This window comes from Natrix helvetica (assembly GCF_964273705.1).
Source record: "Natrix helvetica genome assembly, chromosome: 5".
Lineage (NCBI taxonomy): Eukaryota > Metazoa > Chordata > Lepidosauria > Squamata > Natricidae > Natrix > Natrix helvetica.
The window spans coordinates 84,906,335-84,923,331 of NC_138551.1; the positions used below are offsets into that span (position 1 = coordinate 84,906,335).

Below are 16,997 nucleotides of genomic sequence, written 5' to 3' on the forward strand. Positions count from 1 at the left end.
CAAATTCTGGTGGCTGCAGAAATATGATATGGCAACCACATATGACCTGTTCGTTCCTTCTTTCCTTCCTTCCTTGTATTTTGATTACTTCGGGTCAGTGTTGTCTCTTGGTGATCACCTGGAAAAGTCCCTGCAGTTTTTTTGGCATGATTTGGAAAGTGGTTTGCCATTGCCTCCTTCCTAGGGCTGGGAGAGAGTGACTGGCCCAGGGCCACCCAGCTGGCTTCATATCTAAGCCAGCACTAAAACTCACATTCTCCTGCTTTCTAGCCCAGTGTCTTAACTGCCTACACCAGGGGTGTCCAAACTTGGGAACTTTAAGAGTTGTGGACTTCAACTCCCAGCTATGCTGGCTGGGGAATTCTGGGAGTTGAAGTCCACAAGTCTTAAAGTTCCCAAGTTTGGACACCCCTGGCCTACACCAAACTACTTCATCCCTGCTGTATCTTAATTTTTGTGCACTTTTATGGCTAGCATGTCATGAAATATTGAAATAACGTGTTATCTTTCGTTCTTCCTCTACGGGTGGTGTTTATTCATATTTCCAATTCTCCCAGTGCCAGATAAATTAAACCTTGCCTTTTGATTAGCATTGCCATTGAATTCCCCAGAGTACAGAAAGTTGGCCTTGGTCGAGGTCACATCCAGTAATGGAAAATAGAGTAAAATGTGGAGCCTATTAGATGACAGGCACCAGCTTTAATCATAACTCAAGCCTTGGCAATTTGAAAGGAACCAGTCTCTGAAATAGCACTCTTATTATAGATAGCCACACACACATTCATTTTCAGGGGCTGCTTTGGCAGTCCATCTCTCATTTCAGCATCAGAGGCCTTTTCAAGTATTTCTCTCAAGTGTTGGGATATATACCCTTAAAAATATTGTTGGAAGAAATGTCCTTCTGGGTTCAGCTCCAAGTGGGGAAAAAGACACTGGAAACATGGAGGCTGCTTGGAAAGATGGTGGTTTAATGGTGGTCTGGTTTAATGGTGGTCAGGACCACATCGTTTGAGGTCCTGAACAGAAAAGGGGAAATCAAGATGTTGGGTGAAGAAGAAAAGAGAGAAAAGAAGGGGCTTGCTGGGTTTTTATACTCTTTGTTCAGTCCCACCTCTCTGTTTCCTGTTCCTATGTAAGAAATATATTCTGATTGGTTGTCAGACTCCCATGGGGCCATGCAGAAGCAACTCTCTAGGCTGTGTTTTGAGTCCAAGTTTGGTTGAGTTCCCAGATGCCATGTGGTGAGTTTCTGTAGGTTAATCCTACCTTTGTTATGTAGAGTAAACTAGCTCAGGGCCCCTAATGACCCATTGAGAAAGGTGGGGGCTATTGAGTGAGTCTGTTTCCTCCCTAAAAACATGTTTCTCCAGTTCTGATCCAGGGAAATATAATATTCTGCCTTTTCAATATTTCCCAGGATATTTCATTTTTTAAGGAGAGGGGTGGATGCTAACTTCCTACAATATATATAAAATAGGGATAAGATATCAGTAGAGACTTTAATCAATATCAAGGATGTCAAACTCAAGGCCCGGGGCCCGGATTCAGCCCTCAGGGTGCTTAGATTTGGGCCACTGGGCCAGTGGCGTAGCGTGGGTTGTCAGCACCCGGGGCAAGGCAAGTAATTTGCGCCCCCTAACCCGTTTATTCCTCCCTCCCCCCATTCAGCTGGCCATTGTCACTGAGCAGCTTGCAGCCTTTCAATGGTCTCAAAATATGAAGCTGTGATGTTCTGCCTACTGACACAAAAGGCTGCCTCTTTCTGTGCTCAGTGGGACAACTCTGGGGAGTAATGTCCACACACACACACACACACACACACACACTTCTCATTCACAGCGATTCAGAGGGGCTCCATGAAAACAAAAACCGGGGCCTTGTGTAGACCCTATGTACCTACAATTTGTCCCCTTCTCCCACTCTTCCCAATATATACTTCCTCGACTTCTTTTTTTTAAAATCCTCTTCTAATGAAAGAGAAGATAACTTTCCAAACTTTAACCTTAGGTCTGCACAGCTGACACAGATACAGCAGGACGTGCCTCCCAGTCAAACCACAATCTCTTGCCCCCCAGCCGACAACAAAACGCCCCAGAGAGCTCTCTCTCTCTCCCCCCTCCCACTTCGCCTTTTTCCATTTCTTCCAGGAAAATTGAGAAGAAGGGAAAGAGGAAGGGGGATGGGCTGGGGAGGACGGACGGAAGGAAGGCTGGTTTCTGAGGCCCGAATCCCACTTCCCAGCAAGTGCTGGAAGAGCCCCACCACCCCAGCAGAGGCCGCCCCCCACCTATCTGAGGTGAAGAGGACAATCGCTTTCAAGCAGCTGTATTCCGCCGAATCCACGTGTAGGGCTTTCAGCTTCTCCACCTGCTCCTGGAAAATGCGTATGTGGTTCATAAAGGCGACCACGCGGGCAGCGGACATGGGCGACGCGTGGAGGCCGGCGGCTGCCAAGAGCGGGGCAACGTGGAGAGGCATGGAGCACTGGGCGGCGTTGAGGACAAACAACTCACTCCAGGTGAGCCTCAGCAGGGCCACCTGGTCAGTGATCTGGAGGTCTGGGAAGAAAGGAATGTTCCGAGCCCATTCCACGGCGCTGAAAAGCATCCGAGCGGCCAACTCACAAATGTTCTCGATGCCCATAATGTTGTTCGGCTGCATGCACTGGCTGCCGAAGCGGGAGGTCGGGTAAGGCTCTGCCCGCAGCAGGAGGGAAATATATCCAGAGTGCGCCCCCCCCAGATGTTGCGCCTGGTGCGGCCGGCCCCCCCTGCACCCCCCACGCTACGCCACTGCACTGGGCTGTCCTGCAAAGGACCGGCCCGTGGTGCCTCTGTCAGCAAAAAGGCCCCTCCCAAGCTCCATTTTCACTGGCAGAGGGTTGCAGGACGTCGTCACAGCTGAAAATGGAACTCAGGAGCCCATTTTCACTGACAGCACTTGGGCCACCACAGGGCGCCCCCGATATGAGTGACGTCGAGCTGGCCATGCCCACCATAACCCCCTCTCCCCCCCCCAAGTCAAACACAACCCTGATGCGGCTCTCAATGAAATTGAGTTTGACACCCCTGGTCTATATTCTCATGGTTTTAGAGATGTGTGCGTATTTTTACTGAGTTATGATATGAAAATAGAACAAACCAAAAGGTTTATGACAAAACAGATGCAGAAATTCAAAGAAAGAGTTCAGCAATAGGAAGAACTACGGATTACAGGCAGCTACAAAATTTACACCTAGTAATAAAGTAATGTGGTTCAAAAAGTTTTATAATTGATTCACAATTCCATCAACAGTAACTGAGATGGACAAATCATGCAGTAATAAATGTTGAAAATGCCAAGAGGCAGAAAGAATATTTTATCATTGAGGCTGGGCATTTAAAAGAAGTTAAAAGTATTGGAAAGATATACATAATATAATGCAGAAAAGTTTGGAAATTAAAATGGAAATGAACAATTGGAAAGAACAACTACTCTTATTAGGTATAATCTTAGAAAAATATTAACAACTTAATAATTTAATTTCATAATTTAATGAGATATATACTTAAAGCAGTAAAAAGAAACTTTGTTCAGTTTTGGAAGAAAAACACGAACTCAGCAAAAATTTAACAGAATAACAGATGTTGAAGGGACCATAGAGGTCTTCCAGTCTAACGTTCTGTTCAAGCAGGAAACGAATGATTGATAGGTTGATACTCCCCTCTTCTTTGTGGCAACCCCTTAGATATTGGAACACTGCTATCATGTCACCCCATGTCCTTCTTTTCATTAAACTAGACATACCCAATTCCAGCAACCATTCTTTATGTTTTAGCCTCCAGTCCTCTAATCACCTTTGTTGCTCTTCTCTGAACTCAACATCTTTTTTACATTGTGATGACCAAAACTGGATGTAATATTCTATGTGTGGTCTCACCAAGGCATTTTATAAAGTGGTATTAACACTTCATGTGATGTTTTTGATTGGGGACTTAAATTTGAAGTACATAGATATGCAATATACAAAACGAATAGTATATAAACATATACAATAGAAATTTAACCAAATTTGAGCAAGAATGGTTCCCATGAATAAAACACATCGCACAACATGGCAAATGTAAAAATATACAGTCTGGCTTTAAACAAGGTCTACATGCTAGCAAATATAGCAAATTAGTAATTGTATAAAGTTGTGAGAGACATAAATCATTTCCCCTTTTTAAAAGTATTATTACTTTGTTTACTTTTTTCCGTTTTAAGTATTTTAGGTGCTTTAAATTTGTTTTCTCTTTTTTATTTCCTTTTATCACCATATAAATAACTAGAAATACATGAATGTGTAAAATAGGTGCCACTTCAAATTCCATTAGGGGATTTTGAGCAAGGCTTAAACTTTAAAAGTACAAACTACAAACACTTTAGCTCAGAAGCAGTTCTGGTGTTTTCTGACAAAGCTGTTTTTATAGCTTCTCTCTTTCCATCCACCAGACTCCTTGTGCCATGATAGAATAGATAGATAGATAGATGGATGGATGGATGGATGGATGGATGATAGATAGATAGATAGATAGATGATGGATAAATGATAGATAGATAGATAGATAGATAGATAGATAGATAGATAGATAGATGATAGATAGATGATAGATAGATAGATGATAGATATATAAAGGATGGATAAAAGATAGATAGATAGATGATAGATAGATAGATAGATAGATAGATAGATAGATAGATAGATGATAGATAGATAGATAGATAGATAGATAGATAGATAGATAGATAGATAGATAGATAGATAGATGATAGATAGATAGATACATGATGGATGGATGGATGGATGGATGGATGGATGGATGGATGACCTGGCTTTGCTTTGCAGTGGCCTAAGTCTTAATTTCATCCCTCCCTCCCTTTTGTCTGGATGAGAATACAGGACATCTCAGATAAAATTATGAGAGAACATTTCTAAAGACATGGAACAAAGACATGTTCTAGTGATGAAGAAGATCAGGAAAAAAGATTTAAAGCTTGGGTGGTATGATCATTCTGTTTTGAATCTGTTTTTGTGCCCTTAAAACCTAGGTTATTTCCCCTCTCTTAACTATTTTTTACACTGAATTCACTTAGGTCAGCTAATACCATGAATACTCCCCACATAGTTGGAGAGCCCTCCCTCCCTCTTTCTCTGTCTCCCCCTCTCCCCCCCCCCTGCTCAAATTAATGACTTAGGCCACTGCAAAGGCAAGCCAGGTCATCAGGTCATTTATTTTCAAGAGTGGTAGCTGCAGCCCAATTAGCATAATAATTTGCTATTCAATAGTAGACTTAAATTTAAACAAGGATAACTGATGGAACGTACCTCTGTTTCATTTGCTACTGCTATAGCAAATTACCTTATGCGCTTTGGGCACACGGCACCAAAAAGGTTAACCATCGCTGACTTAGGACAATGATTGGCTGTTTGCCCAGATGATGATCTTGCAAAATCAGGATGACCTTGGTTTTCAGGATCTTCTCATCTTGGAACATTGGACAAATGTTGGCATCAGATGCAGCCAAGCATGTCCTGAAGTCATGTACACACCTTGGCTGGACATTGCATTGTTGAAAGAAATGTCCTTCTGAGTTCAGTTCCAAGTGGGGAAAAAACACTGGAAACAGAGGCTGCTTGGAAAGATGGTTTTAATGGGGGAGAGGACCACATTGTTTGAGGTCCTGGGGGAAAAGGTGATCACATGCTTCAAGATGTTGGGTGAAGAAGAAAAAAAGGAGGGGGCAAGATGCTGATAGTGCCCTGGTTTTATGCCGTCTGGTCTTTGAACTTGATCTTGTATTCTGATTGGTTGTCAGACTCCCATGGGGCCATGCAGGGGCAACTCTGTAGGCTGTGCTTTGAGTCCAAGTTTGGTTGCCTTGTTGGCTGATGTAATTTTCCCAGGTGCCTTGTGGTGAGTTTCTGTAGACGGTTAATCCTACCTTTGTTATGTAGAGTAGACTAGCTCAGGCTTTAATGGCTCATTGACAAAGGTGTGGGGGAGGAAGCTGCAGGGAGCTCCTTTGTCTTTAAAAACATGTTTCTCCCTTTTCACATCCCGGGAAATATCACATTCTGCCTTCTTAATATTTCCTAGGATATTTCATTTTCTAGGAGAGAGGTGGGTGCTAACTTCCTACAGCATTAAGCCAACATCTGTTGTAATTAGGAAATGTCTGGGTTCACACCTCTCAGTATAACAAAAAGTAAAAACTCCTGATAACCTTTTGACCTAAAAAAAAATCAATGTTTTTCTTATTATTTGTTGTTGTGAGCCACCCACAGTTGTCTTTAAGGTGAGTGACCGTAAGCTTCTTTTAAATAAATAAATAATTACCTTCCCGAGTTCCTGAGTAAAATTGTGATCACTGCTAAAAAAAAATTTTTTTTTCACCAAGACGAACCAAATATTTTAGGGATGAAAATGCAATTATTTTTTGGGACCTCATTAGCCCTTTTTTGAGTGTTTAGTTATTGCAGCCTTGCACGTCCGGTGATTTTTGTGGGAAAGGGATTTGTTCTTACATTACAGCATCTGTAATGAGATGGATTAATTTATTGAAAACTAATTTATTTGGAATCTAACATAGTCTCCTCTCCTGCTATAGTGATGACTATCCATTACCCAGAACTATTCCTGCAGGCTTGGCAGGAAGAGAGCTGCTCTCGGGAGGTCAGATTTATTTATTAATTTATTCGGAAATATTTAAAAATGATTTTATCTCACAGCTTTATAGATCTCAAAACTCGCATGAATCTCCTTTCTTTTTTGGATAAAAATGGGAAGATTCTTTCACTCCATTTATTATTTATTTATTATGCAATTTATAAGCCCCAATTCACAAGACACTAGCGATTTCATGATTCCCTATTCATAAAAGCACTTGAAGAAAAAAAAAAAGCACAGTCAGTCCACATAAATCTAGATAATATAGTTCAAAGTAACTATTTTTTTAAAAAAAACAATAATACTGAAATTCAATTAGAATAAAAGCATTAGACCAGGGGTGGACGTCAAATTTTTTAGCAAGGGGTTCTCTGCCCGGTTGCTGGGTGGGGGTGGCCATGGTGAGCTTGGCTTAGTTGGCCTCCTGCATTACGGCATGGGAGGGCGTTTTTGCCCTTCTTGGGCTCCGGAGACTTTCCTTGAGCCTCTGGGAGGGCGAAAACAGCTTCCCCAGGCTACAGAAGCCCTCTGGAAGCCGGAAACGGGCTCCCGAACTTCTGATAGGCCTGCTTTTCACCCTCCCCAAATCTCCGTGCACTTACCTGTATTGACTGCATGGGGATTCCTGGGAGGGGAGGAGTGGGTGGGGCCAAGAGTGGGGGTGATAGGGTGGGGCCAGCCAGGATTGGGATTTGAGGGTTCTCTGAACTGCACAGAATCTTAGCTAGAGGTTTTCCCGAACCCCCGTGAATCCCCAGCAGCCAATCCCTGATTGGACATGACTCACTTAACCCCTGGCTTAACAATGGAAATTCTGGTCCCCATTGCGGTTGTAAGTTGAGGACTACCTACACTTGAGTTCCTGGGAGGCTGTGGAGGAATTCAAACCATAAACCAGACAGGGAAGTCTAAAAATATCCCAGAAAATGGCCCCCACTGAACCATTTCTCTCTCGTTGCCAAGAAGGCCGGAGATCTGTATTCAGGTCCATGAAATCACCACGAATTGAACTTGACTCGAAGGATATTTTGTGTTTATTTCTCGGAAGAAGAATGTCAGAGCCATTATTACTAGAGGGCAAAACCCCAGGCAAAATTAATGTTGTCAGACAAGCATCATAAACATGATCTATTGCGGCTGATGAAGCATAACTCTCCCTCTTCACATATAGTAAATTGCCTTTTAAAAATCATAATTTTATTGAATAATGCTGCCACAGCTATTCTTACTCATCTTTTTATTTTATTTTATCCTTTGTGTGGGACAGATTCCTCTTCTTAAAAACACAGACTTTTAAGACCACCTGTTGCCACTAGATCATAAAGTGCCGGGGTGTCAAACTCGATTTCATTAAGGGCCACACAGTGGTGAAATCTAAAAAAAATTCCTGCCTGTTCTGTGGGCGTGGCTTGCGGAGGTTCAAAAGAGAGAAAATCACTTTAACAATGTCTTACTGGAACAGGGGGTTGGACTAGATGACCTCCAGGTCCCTTCCAGCCCTGGATTGCTGTGCTCTTTCAAGGTATCCTGTGAAGCTGCATCTACTGCCAGGTTTGTGGTCATTCCTCCCTCTCCTTTTTTCCTCCCCCTCTCCCTTCCTCCCTTCCTTTCTTTTGCAGCACTCACCCCACCCCACCCCTTTTTGGTGTAGCAGGCTTCAGGAAAGCCACCTGGGAGCAAAAATGGACCCCCAAATACAAAAAAAAAAAGTTTTTTAAAAAGTTCCTACCATCATGCAGCACAGCTGATCTTCGGAACTTTTGTTTTACTTTCTTACATATTTTTTTACTACCAGTTCGGGCGAACCAGTCCGAACCAGTAGCATTTCACCCCCGAGGCGACATCAAAGTTGTGTTTGACACCAGGGGCCAGGGTGGGCATGGTTGGGGTCAAGGTGGCAGTGTAAATGTGGCCAGGGTGGGCATGGCTGAGGTGGGCATAGCCAGCTCAACATCACTCATGTCGGGGATGCAGGTGGTGGTCCGAGCACTCTATCAGTCAAAACAGGCTCCTGAGCTCCGTTTTCAGCTGTGACGGCCTCCTGCAGCCCTCTGTCAGCAAAAACAGAGCTCGGGAGAGCTGCCCGCAACTCTCCTGAACTATGTTTATGCTGGCAGAGGCCCCAAGCCTTGAGTTTGATACCCCTGGTATAGTGACTAAAGAAAGGAAGGATGCTGGCATATACAGGAAGTCTTCAATTTACATCCATTCATTTAGTGAACCTTTGAAGTTACGGCACTGAAAAAAAGTGACTTATGGCCAGATTTCACAGTTACGACTGTTGACGCATCCCCATGGTCACCTGATCAAACTTTGGGTGCTTGGCAACTGGCATGTATTTATAAAATAGATATTTATTTATAAAAATAGAACTATGACTACTTTTGGTTACTAATTAGAATTTGTTTTCATATACCCATGAACAGTAGTTGCCCTGGGTCAAGATGATGGATAAATATCACTCGGTGGTTAAAGAACCAGATGTGAAAAGAAGAATAAGATGTACAAGTACCTTAATTGAATTGTTCAGCATAAGGAATGGTTCCAGAGGTTAAGGTTCTATCGTCTTTTATCGTATCATCATATCATATCACATCACACCACATCTCATCATCTCATACCATATCATCTCAATATCATATATCAGATCATAAATATATCACTAAATAAATACTGTCGTCCAGATCTATTTGGAAGATTCTTCTGCATCTCATTTCATGAAAGCCTATCTGACAGCAAAAGTAAAATTTTGCAACTTTACAGCCACACTGGATTTCATAAAAAGAAATGTTGAACAGTTAATGTTGGTATTAGCAATATTTGCTTTCTGCCATTTCCCAATTGCAAATTTATTTTAAAAGTGTTGCTTAAGGAAGCCACTAATGTAGATCTTGATATAGATGCTGGGGAAAGGTGCTATTTTCAGCTCTCCTCTATTATAACCATCTGCACCTGATTTTTTTCCAGTAGGAGGGACAGGTGGTCTCTTGCAGCCATATGCATCAGAGTGGAAACTGTTTATATTTAAACTAAGATTGTACTGTAACAATTCTGCCGCAGAGCTGAATGCTTCATGGTCAAAAGCATTCAGGTATGGCGAGAGAAGAAAAATGCATCATGACAAGCAAAATAGGCCCCGGCCAGGAACAAATAAAAAAAGGCTATCAGAGGTGTCAATTTGCTTTAGAGATAGATCCAATTCATTATATAATGCTTATCAAAACTAGCTTATATTTTTCTGCATTTCCAGTTCTTCAGGGACATTCACTAACAGTTGATTACTCCTCTTTTATTTAAATTTCTGGGACACCATGATAATTTTATTTTTTGCACAAACTGTTAAACAATCAAGATGAATTTTATTTCTTTAAAATAGCAAAATATGGCTACGTTAAGTGTAAGCTTCACCTACAAATGGCTTCTGACATTTCTTGTGGATAGGGGATAGTTTTGTCTTGCTCATTTTATGGAATGTGTTTTTATTTGTCAATGACTAAAATAAAATGTTGTCTGTCTATCTGTCTGTGCTCTTTCTGTCAAAATTAAGTACTGAGATACCCAATCATAGTGTGGGAAGAAATATCCATCTGGTTCAGTTCCAAGCTGGGAGAAAGACACTGGAAACATGGAGGCTGATTGGAAAGATGGTTTAATGATGAACAGAACCACCAAGCCCATGGGTCTGGTGCAGCCGACAAAATGGAGTTGAGAGAGAGGGGTTTTTATATCATCTTTGAGCTTTGCGCTTGAGCTTCCTGTTCCTGTGCAAGAACATGTATTCTTTTGGCTGTTGTCAGATTTCTATGGGGTCATGTAGGGGTCATGTAGGGGTCATAGTTGGCTCCATAGGCAAATGCAAATCCTAGGTGTTTGTCTGAGCCCCCAGGTTTGGTTGAAGTTTGGACTGCTCTGGGGAGGGGGGAGATGCCATTCCTTATTGTGGCTTAATGGCTATCGTCCTGCTTTAGCTCTTGAGTGAAGGCTCATCCTACCATTCTGCCTTTGTTTCGAAATATCCTGTCTTGAATGGATTACCAAACCTGCATTTCTAAAAGCTGGCCTCCGTGTCTCCTGGGACTATTAAGGAAAAGTGGGGTTTGCTTTCTGCCTCTAAAAAAACATGTTTATCCATTTCTCCCTTTGGGGAAATATAATAATCTGCCCTTTTTAATATTCCTCAAAATATTTCATTCTTTTAGGAAGGGTGGTGGTGGCTTCTCACACTAGCAAACCTACTTGCCTTTTCAGAGAGTGCTAAGATCTTTGAAACCCCTAAGATGTGGGATTTCTTTGCTGAACTGAGATTGATCACCTGGAAGTTAGAGAGATGTGTTTTCCTTCCCTTTTTGTTTGCATATCTATTATTGATGCTGAATGTCTTTCTTTCAATTTGCAACTGGTGGAAGGAAGATTACTTTATAAATCTGCCCATGAACGGAGATGCAGTTGACATCTCCTCCATCCTCCTGCCTTGTTTTAAATCTACTACCTTTCATTTCTGGCATCAGAAAAAGGAACACCCACGTCCACAGCTTTGGAATGGAGGATCAACAGTTTGCTCTGTTTCTTTAAAAAAACAAGAGTTCCCTTTAAAATATTCTGTGATCTTTTAATACAATTCAAGATCCATAGATCTGCATACTGAGTTGCAAGTCGGGTTAGGATCACACATTTATTCATTAATAAAAATACTTCTATGCCAATTCAATTGTATCACTGTAAGTGGCTTGTAGCATAACATATAACAGGTATAATGCGACCATAAGAGAGGGAGAAAAATAGCAAAATTATCAGAGACGTAAACTTTGTTTAAACAGGATTTATTTAATAAGCTACAACTGACTGGGATTTCCCAACAAATTAAACTATAATCTATGATTTATAAGCCATAATGACTGGTTTCATGCAATACGCTGTACCAAACTGACCACTGCTTGCTTCATGAATAGTTCAGAACAACTAGTGAATGATCAAATATTAGTTGTACTATTCCTTCATTTTTGGGGGGTTTAGAGTACATTCTGAACCCAGACACTCTGATTTGAAAATTATGTTATATTCTTTTATAAAGATTCAGAAACCACAGTACGAACATGGTGAGATAGACAGATTCCACTTCAATAAAAAAGCAAAATGAAATGACAGTATATACTTTCTCCTCCTATATTCAATATATACTGTATTTTTCGGAGTATAAGACTCACCGGAGTGTAAGACGCATAAAGATTTTGAAGAGACCAATTTTAAAAAGTTTTGCACTCTGCAGATTTTCCAAAAACTGGCCCGTTTTTTGTCAAAAAAAGGCATGAAGAGCCTTTAGAAGGCTTGTAGACTGCTCCTGGGGGCTGGGGGGGGGGCAAAAATGAGCAAAAATGGCCCATTTTTCGCTCATTTCTGCCCTCTCCAGCCCCCAGCAGCACTCTGGAAGCCTCCTAAAGGCTCTGCACGTCAATTTTTGCAAAGGGGGCGGGGTTCAGGAGGCCAAAAATGTTGTATTCAGTGTATAAGATGCACCCAAATTTTCACCCTCTTTTTTTGAGGGAAAAAGGTGTGTCTTATACTCTGAAAATACGGTATGCTAATGTTTGTCAAGGGATTCTTACTTATTAACACTTAATCAGTCAATGCTGTGTGACCCCAACAAATGTTGATTTATTCAATAAAAGATAATTAAGGAAACTATCACTTTGCTGATTGTGAACTCAGCCAGTGTTTAATAGATTTTTTAAAATAACAACAATTCAGTAGTCAACACTAACATTAACAATGACATTAAACAAGATATTTATTGGGGTTCTATTTCCTATCTATGGAATTTGAAAAATTTAACCGCTTATATTTTTGCTTTATTATAGATCAAAACTGTCTTACCTATTTTTTTAAAAAACCTACAAATCACTCTAATATTCACTGATTGCCACTTCTAAAATAGTGTAAAACACTTTGATTTATAAGAAGCCATGAAATAGAAAATCGCTCTGTTGGCCAGTGACACTAGAAAATTGAGACAATTAAGCATTGAACCATAAATATGACTTTCAACAAAATAGCCATTTGCACTGCGAAGGAGGAGGAGGAGAAGAAGAAGGAAGAGGAAAAAGAAACAAACTATGAAATAACAAACAAGCATTACCATATTTTTTATATTCTTTTGTTTTTTTAAAATAATAGAAAATAGCAATAGAACCTAAACTTATATATTACTCCAATAGTGCTTTACACCGTTCTCTGTATTTTGACCAATAATCTAGGGCCCTCATTTTACCAACCTAGAAAGGCTGAATCAACCTTGAACTGGTCAGGATCAAACTTATGGCTATGGGCAGAGTTAGCCTGCAATAGTGGAATACTGCATTCTAACCTCTGCACCAGCACAGCTTTTTTCTAAACAATATATAAGTAATAGCCTAAATATTAAACAAACCTGTTTTCTTTCACTTTCCTTATGATTTCTAAATAGATTTCATGTTTGTAAATCTTTATGCTTTTATTATGCATTTTATAAACAACAGCAAAGGTATGTATGTGTGAGGTGATGAACACATTGTGCATTGCATGCTCCAGTAGGAAACAAGTGATATAATATTCAAGCCTATTAATATTGTTTGGTTCAGCTATCTGCAGATGGCACATTAGAAGAAAAACTTTGCTATGAACATAGAGCTTCCATTTTATTTGCTCCTTTTGGCGTATGCTTTATGTCAAAGATTTTATCAGTTCCCAAGAATGCACTTAGTTTGTTCATCTATTTACATTCCACTTTTCTGCAACATGCCAAACTTATTACAAAAGTATTCGAACAATACTATCATACCAATACAACACCACCCTAAGGCAACAATCGGAGTTCTAATTATTCCTGGGGGGACGGGGGGGACGGGATGACCTAGATATAGAATTCAAATCTGGGACTGGAGATAAATCTGTTTATAATACCATTTGAATGGTACCATTCTTATTCAACGCACAAAAAGTTCCTTTTGTTTTAACATATACCAATAAGAGAGAGAGATATAAACAGGAACTTATGGAATATGAGGCAAAGGAACTGTAAACTCAAAACGTTCTTTCTTTTCCTCTCAAAATACTTTGTACCTTATAATGAAGTCAGACACAAGTCTGCTCTTAGCTTCTTTTTGGAATGATAAGCCTATGAGTTTAAAGGAAACCTGGCTATGAAAAACCGGGGAAACCTGGGAATTTTTTAATTCCCTGAAATAAGTAGGCTTTGGATCCAAACACCCATAGTTGTCCAAAACTTGAACAATGCTTTTATGAGCCAGGGCATTTTAATTAGGACCAAGGGTGAGTGTTGAAATAGAGCATTTAGCAAAATGAGGTAAATTAAATACTGCACCTGAATTGCCAAGTGAAAAACAACTTCTGCAGAAGACTGATGGACAAAACATTGGCCTTTTTGACTTCATGATGACAAAGTAATTGCTATGGTATAGGTATAATTACTGTCAAAGGAATAGTTTCTGATACCGACAATAAATGAGCAGTCCTACTCAGACTGAACGAAGAACAGGAAATGCATGAACCTGTCCATATTTTCACCGGCTTCATTCATAACACCCTGAAGCAGGCAGGCAGGGGATGAATTCATTTATATTTTCCTAAACTTAAATCTATAAATAGTTTTTAGAATTTTAATTTGACACTTCTAAGGTTTCTTCGACAGTAACAAATGGGTGTTTCAACATGTTTGTTGACTACACAACATTTTCTTTGTTTTGTTGTTGTTTGTGTACTAACGGGAAGCTGTACTAAATCCCGATTGTAGTATCCCCCAATTGTTTTCTCACAGACGAAAATAGAAAGGGTTGCACTTGCAAACTAGTTGCATTCTTTCACTTATTCAACTTAGAGATGTGTCTTTTTCCAGATCTCTCTTTTCAGGCATCCTAGGGGGCTCATTTTAAACAAAAACCAACAGTATTAGAATGCCTGTGTGTAGAGTGGTATGGCTGAGTCCAGCACTATATTATTTTTCCTGTTATTTCTATTTAAGCCGTAGCTACTCCATCCTAATTGAAACATTTCCCTGGTTGTACTAAATAATTTTATGCTAACTATTTTGGTGCTGACAGAAATCCTACAATCACCTCCTCCACGGCCAACTTTGGCTATTTAGTGATACAAATGTGCCACGAGAAGGTCACCATGGCAAATCAGAATGACCATTTGCAGGTCACCATGTTCATATATAAACATTGTTGAATGGTTTATTAGGTTTTATTTATTTTACTGGATTTCTACTAAGTGACCATATTATAGTTTTGATTTGATTTGTCCTTACAGCTTCACTCCTCTGAGTGAGTAATTGTTGCTGTTTGTTCAGTTAGCAAGTCGAGTCCAACTCATCCCAGATATGACAGCCACCACCACCACCACCTGTCCTCCACTTGTCACCCCGAGTCTACCCAAATCCCTGCCCACTGCGTCAATGGTACTAATCAGGGTGAATAATTGACATCTGGAGAAGGACATGAGTGTGCAGTGGCGCAGTGGTTAGAGTGCAGTACTACAGACTACTTCTGCTGCCTGCCTGCTGCCTGCAATTTGGCAGTTCGAAACCCACAAGGCTCAAGGTTGATTCAGCATTCCATCCTTCCGAGGTCGGTAAAATGGGGACCCAGATTGTTGGGGGAATATGCTCTGTAAACCGCTTAGGGAGGACTGTAAAGCACTGTGAAGCGGTACATAAGTCTAAGTGCTATTGCTATGACTGACATCTGCAGAAGCATGGAGCTTGACATCCTACCACAGATTGCCCTGATTTGCATTGCCTATCAAGGTGAGGATGCACGCCAGTGTGGAAACAGCAGCATTCGTATGATGACATCATCGAGGTTTGCTGCCCTAGAACTTTACATTTCGTGCAGGATGTACATTCAGACAAGCTGAATAGACAACTCAGAACTTCAGTCTGACTTAAGCGTAGACATAAAATTATCCACTACAATGTCCTACTTGTCAATGACTACATCAACTTCAACCGCAACAATACACGAGCACACAGTAGATACAAACTTAAGGTAAACGGCTCCAAACTCAACTGCAGAAAATATGACTTCAGCAACAGAGTGGTCAATGCCTGGAACGAGTTACCTGACTGTGGTTTCATCCCCAAACCCCCAAAACTTTAACTTTAGACTGTCTACTATTGACCTCACCCCATTCCTAAGAGGTCTGTAAGGGGCTGTGCATAAGCGCACCAATGTGCCTACTGTCCCTGTCCTAATGTTCCCTTTTTATTTTATTTTATCCATTTCATGTATCCAAAATCATGTTTATACATATTTATGTTGTCTAATGCATGCTTGACGAAATAAATAAAATAAATAAAAAAAAATAAAAAATAAAATAAAATAAAATAAGCTCTTGCTGGAGAGATTTATTGAAATAACCCTCAGACTTCTTAACCACACGATTTGCTTGCTTGCTTGCTTTGTCTTCTCATCAAGTCAACCTTTTCTCCAAACTGGGCTCTCAGCTTTGTCACGTCCAGAATTAAATCCTTAGGATTCACTCTATACTGCTTTAGGAAGCCTGACTCTAATTTCTCAACGGCAATTCTTAAGACTGTTCATGAAAGTCTTAAAGGCAGAGATCTTCAAACTTGGCAACGTTAAGACTTGTGGACTTCAATTCCCAACACCCAGCATAGCTGGCTAGAGAATTCTGGGAATTGAAGTCCACAAGTCTTAACGTTGCCAAGTTTGAAGATCTCTGCCTTAAGGCGACCTTCCTAACATTGCACAAGAAGCCACGCCCACCGCCACCGCCCCTCCACTCCCGCGAACACTTAAGCCAAAGGGAAACCCTTCCAGGAGGCGGGGAAAGCGCTCCCGTGACGTAGGCACGCTGCGTTCGGATGACAGGAGGTGGAGGCGGGGCGAGCCCAGAGAGGGCGGAGTCAAGGGCTGGGCTCCGCATTTCGCCTTGCCCGGTTGGGCGGAACGTTTCCTGGCTGTCTCTCCCTCGGCCCGGCGTTGTTCTCCCTTTCTCCGGAGCTCTGGGGCGGGAGGTGCCTACGCCCCCCGTGGGAGACCTGACAGGTAAGACTTGGAGAGGGGGGGAAATTCCCAATGGCGGGAGAGTTTAATGGGCGGATGCAGGCAAAGGGGAAGCGGGGCCCGAATCTCCAGCCGGGTTGGAAGTCACGCAAAGCCAAATGGCTAAAGGAGAAGGACCAGCGGGGCGAGAGTCTCCTCTTGCCTAGTCCCAGAGCGGGGAAAGCTGCCTTCTCAACCTATTCCCACTTTAGGAATAGGCGCTAGTCCCTATTATTCTCTTTTCTTT

At 41.3% G+C, this 16,997-nt stretch overlaps 2 protein-coding genes across 2 annotated transcripts in view; one reads left to right on the top strand and one right to left on the bottom strand.

Annotated features, from left to right (window-relative positions):
* Positions 1 to 967: 967 nt before the first annotated feature.
* Positions 968 to 5,422, bottom strand: LOC309392672 (COUP transcription factor 2-like; the record flags this gene model as incomplete). Its single annotated transcript, XM_081954100.1, has 3 exons — positions 968 to 1,016; positions 2,288 to 2,770; positions 5,382 to 5,422. 3 exons carry the CDS (start codon positions 5,420 to 5,422, stop codon positions 968 to 970), a joined length of 573 nt encoding a protein of 190 aa, XP_081810226.1.
* Positions 5,423 to 16,592: 11,170 nt separating this feature from the next.
* MICU1 (mitochondrial calcium uptake 1) overlaps positions 16,593 to 16,997 on the top strand; it is a 205,935-nt gene continuing 205,530 nt past the window's right edge. Inside the window, exon 1 of the mRNA XM_081955835.1 lies at positions 16,593 to 16,753. The gene's annotated coding sequence lies outside the window, so the exon portion shown is untranslated. The remainder of the gene's footprint in view (positions 16,754 to 16,997) is intronic.